The sequence below is a fragment of the Diadema antillarum genome, unplaced genomic scaffold (assembly GCF_040938485.1).
Source record: "Diadema antillarum isolate AM-2024a unplaced genomic scaffold, OU_Dant_1.0 scf00000046, whole genome shotgun sequence".
Taxonomy (NCBI): domain Eukaryota; kingdom Metazoa; phylum Echinodermata; class Echinoidea; order Diadematoida; family Diadematidae; genus Diadema; species Diadema antillarum.
The window spans coordinates 496,128-499,638 of NW_027270935.1; the positions used below are offsets into that span (position 1 = coordinate 496,128).

General features: G+C 36.7%; 1 protein-coding gene across 1 annotated transcript; it reads right to left on the reverse strand.

Moving 5' to 3' along the window:
* Positions 1 to 401: 401 nt before the first annotated feature.
* LOC139715042 (F-box only protein 48-like) lies at positions 402 to 3,261 on the reverse strand. The gene is made up of 2 exons (XM_071626671.1): positions 2,960 to 3,261; positions 402 to 600 (listed from the first exon to the last, which is right to left on the reverse strand). The coding sequence occupies exons 1-2, from the start codon at positions 3,248 to 3,250 to the stop codon at positions 439 to 441; spliced, it is 453 nt and encodes a 150-aa protein (XP_071482772.1). The 5' UTR covers positions 3,251 to 3,261; the 3' UTR covers positions 402 to 438.
* Between the last annotated feature and the right edge of the window lie 250 nt (positions 3,262 to 3,511).

Sequence of the window (3,511 nt, forward strand, 5' to 3'; positions counted from 1 at the left end):
GCAAGGGTATCCATGCTGTCATGTTCTTGCACAAACTGTCTCACAGGAACAAAATTCCAAACCATCATAGGTACTGTACAGACAATGTGATACAACTGAAGATGAAATAAATTAACAGCACCACGTCAGCAACATAACAGCCAGGTGATCACAACATTTGTTTTTCTTTTTACCCTCATAGGATCTCATTAGATGTCATATGCCTACAAAATAAGTGTTAGTGATCCTTTTTAGTCCAATCTCACAGAATGAGCCAAAGTTATTATTTTCCTGCTTTCGCTTTCAGCAAATTTTTGTGATTTGCGGGGGATATCTCATATCATGCAAAAACAAAAACTAATGATCCGAGAGGATACTCTGATCACCTCGAAAAAAGTAAATAAATAAGAAGAAGAATGATAGGGCATATTGTTCTTATGTAAGTTTATGGCTAGAAGTCTATCTCTGCAGCTCAAGTTCCAGTATTTGTCCCCATGTGTGCACGTCCATAATGCACATGACCCTGCTTGGAAGATCCCGGTATGAGTGGAAGGCACTGAAGTCACCTCTCAGCCATTTCCTTTTGATGGCCTGGTGGGCAAAGTTACGCTGAAAGGTTTCCTGCAAAACACAAGATGAGAGAGAGAGAGAGAATAAAACTTTCAATGCGCATATCTTGAAGGCAAACATGATGCAAAGAGTAGCAAAACAGAGCAATAATAACTGCTGGCCATGAATCTTTGTGAAATTTCTCTGAAATGGCTCAACAGTAACATTTCATTTCATATTTCCATTTTCCATTCAAGTTTACTGCTGTATTCAAATTCATGGATGTATCTACCCAAGTAACTATGGAGGCCTTCGGACTGCTCAAATGCATATGTTTCTTTCAATGCCATACCACTGGCCAAATATATCCTGAACACACTAATCACTACATGGCAATATTTTGGGTTAATCATGGATTTTTCTTTTCTATTTCTTTTCAGGCAAGTCAACACAAATCTGGAAAACATTTAGTAATCAACAAGTCTGCTTGTGGATATTATCATAAAGTTGATTGAAGCAACACACTTGTTGACTTTCAAAGTCAACAAGTCCCTATAGGCCTAAATGTAATTTGCATGTTGCATTGTGTATATTTATGGGGAACTTGATGGCTCCTTGTTGACATTGAATAAACACATGTTTAACATGTACAGACATGAAGGCTTAGCTGAACTAAAATGACACATTGCAGGCATGATATCCTACAGACAATCCCGATATCAACTATATCAACACTGTATGATCAAAAGCTGTAAATACCAAAACATTGATTTTATTTGTAAAAGACATTCCATGATACCATCAGAAAGAATATCTCAGATAACTAGAGAGATCTATAAATGAGACAGTGCAACATATCAAAGGCCATGTCAAAATTACTAATCCACATACAAATAGGTTTATGTTATTTCTCTTTTCTTTTTTTTTTGGGGGGGGGGGGGAGTGGGTCTCACATATATTAGCAAAAGAAGAGCCCCATTAAACCTATCTGAAGAACCCTGATTAGCGATTACTCCACATTTCATCAACAATTGCATCTTTCAATGCATCAAATAATTATTACAGAGCCTATTAAACTACACAGATACTAAACATGGTATGTGCTATAAAGACTAGTGCAAGACTAGTACTGCAGTCAGGTCAATTTTTTTCCAGCTGTCTTGATCTACTGTAACTTCAATCAGCAAATCAAACTCAGTACTCTACATGCCATTATATCAAGCAATGTAATTGATAGTCACATCTCTATGATGCTCGTTAGTATTTGTTAACTGTCATATTGGTTCTTATTGGTTTTCCTCTTTTTATATGTTTCCTTGTAGTTATCGTACATGTATATCTCGATCTGTATCACAATTTTATTGACCCTGCCAAATAATGATTTTGGAATGTTGCTTTCTTACCTCTATTACATACTGCACTTCAAACGTATTCATAAAATGCTTGCTTCTTTCACCGCATTCACATAATATCTGAATTCTGATAACTCTAATTAACAGGGTCACTTAGAAAAAGGCCCCTAGGCTCTGAATGTGACTACCATGTTTGCTGTAAATAAAATTGAATAAATGAATAAATAAGGACACAGATAACACTACATCACAAATTGCATGATAGTATATTTGAATTTATGCTTTGAGTTGAAAAGGACACATACATTGTACCTTGAATTTGAATTTTACAGGTGAAAATAAAAATTCTGTCAGGGCTTACATAAAAAAGTACAATTGCCATTGGTACTGACAAACAAAAACATAAATTTACAAAGAGGAATACACAAGCATGTATTCTGAGGGTTGTTAGACTCATATGCAATATTATTCACTCATCAAGCCCCAGGGTAAGTTTGCAGGAGAAATTATCATCTTGTCCTTATTTCACTGGTAACTCTTAACTGTGAATCCTATATGGGACAAAGGTTAGATTGAACAGATTAAATTTGATTTGCACAAATCAGAAAAAATTAAAAAGTTTTGCTTTTAAAAGTAAATGTTATAGAATGTGTTTTGAGTCTCTTGATCAGTTATAAATTTCCCCACAGAGATACACAAATCTTTGTATATGACCAAAATAGGATTCAAATGAAAGAGGCAATTTTTTTTTTTGAAGAGATATGAAATACGTACTTGCAATGAATGATAAAATTGATAATAAAAAGATGCGGATCAAAAGACAGATACCTGTTTGTGGTTTCCTAGACTTGATGAGTTGATCAAGAAATAAAAGAAAAAATAAGAAAGGTGAGAAGAGGCAAAATCATGTTTCCTTGACTTGAGATTTTACCTTTTTTGACAAAGAAGAAGGCACACACACACACACACACACACACACATGGTAGACGGTACACAAAAACAGACTGCAGAAGGCCTGCTCCCTATCCCTATCCTCAAATGCATCCTTGAATGTAAACTGCAAAATGCAATCTGGCTACCTTCCATGTATAGCCACTGGCCCTGTCATCCATTACATCCCTCCAGTCCTCGCAGTGCTGTTGGCAGAGGATTTTCCACAGGTAGTCTGTTTTCCCAATGACGTCGTTCCAACCCTTACACGTTTGGGCAGCTTTGCAGAGGCTCTGGATGTCCACGGCAGAGAAGATCTGGAGGCAGACCTCCGGTGGGAGGTGCCACATGAAATTGTCACAGCTGTTGGCATTCTTGAGACGGGACATTTCTGGTGATGTTTCCGTTACTGCCCTCTCTGCCAAATATCCAGAAGACATTGAGACTAAAGTCTGTGCAGTCTGTTACATAAGGTTGCAATGGACAAGCCTCGCTGCCACAATATGTTGGCTGTGATGATTGAATTCTGCAAACAAAGAAGGAGCAAAAGCAAAGTTAAACATGTCTGCTATCAAATGTTTTTATCTGTGCTGTACGTTTCTGTATCTTTTGCAATCATGTGCACAATAACTTGTCGTAACCTTTATTGCTGTTGCCATCTCTATTGTTGCAATTACTAATTGATACTGCAATGAAAATTT

What these genes read in the sequence shown, in the direction of transcription:
- LOC139715042 (XM_071626671.1), bottom strand. Translation starts at nt 3,250, where the DNA reads ATGTCTTCTGGATATTTGGCAGAGAGGGCAGTAACGGAAACATCACCA. An exon ending in CCAGTGGCTATACATGGAAG is followed by an intron (nt 601 to 2,959) that starts GTAGCCAGATTG and finishes TGTGTTTTGCAG; the next exon opens with GAAACCTTTCAGCGTAACTT.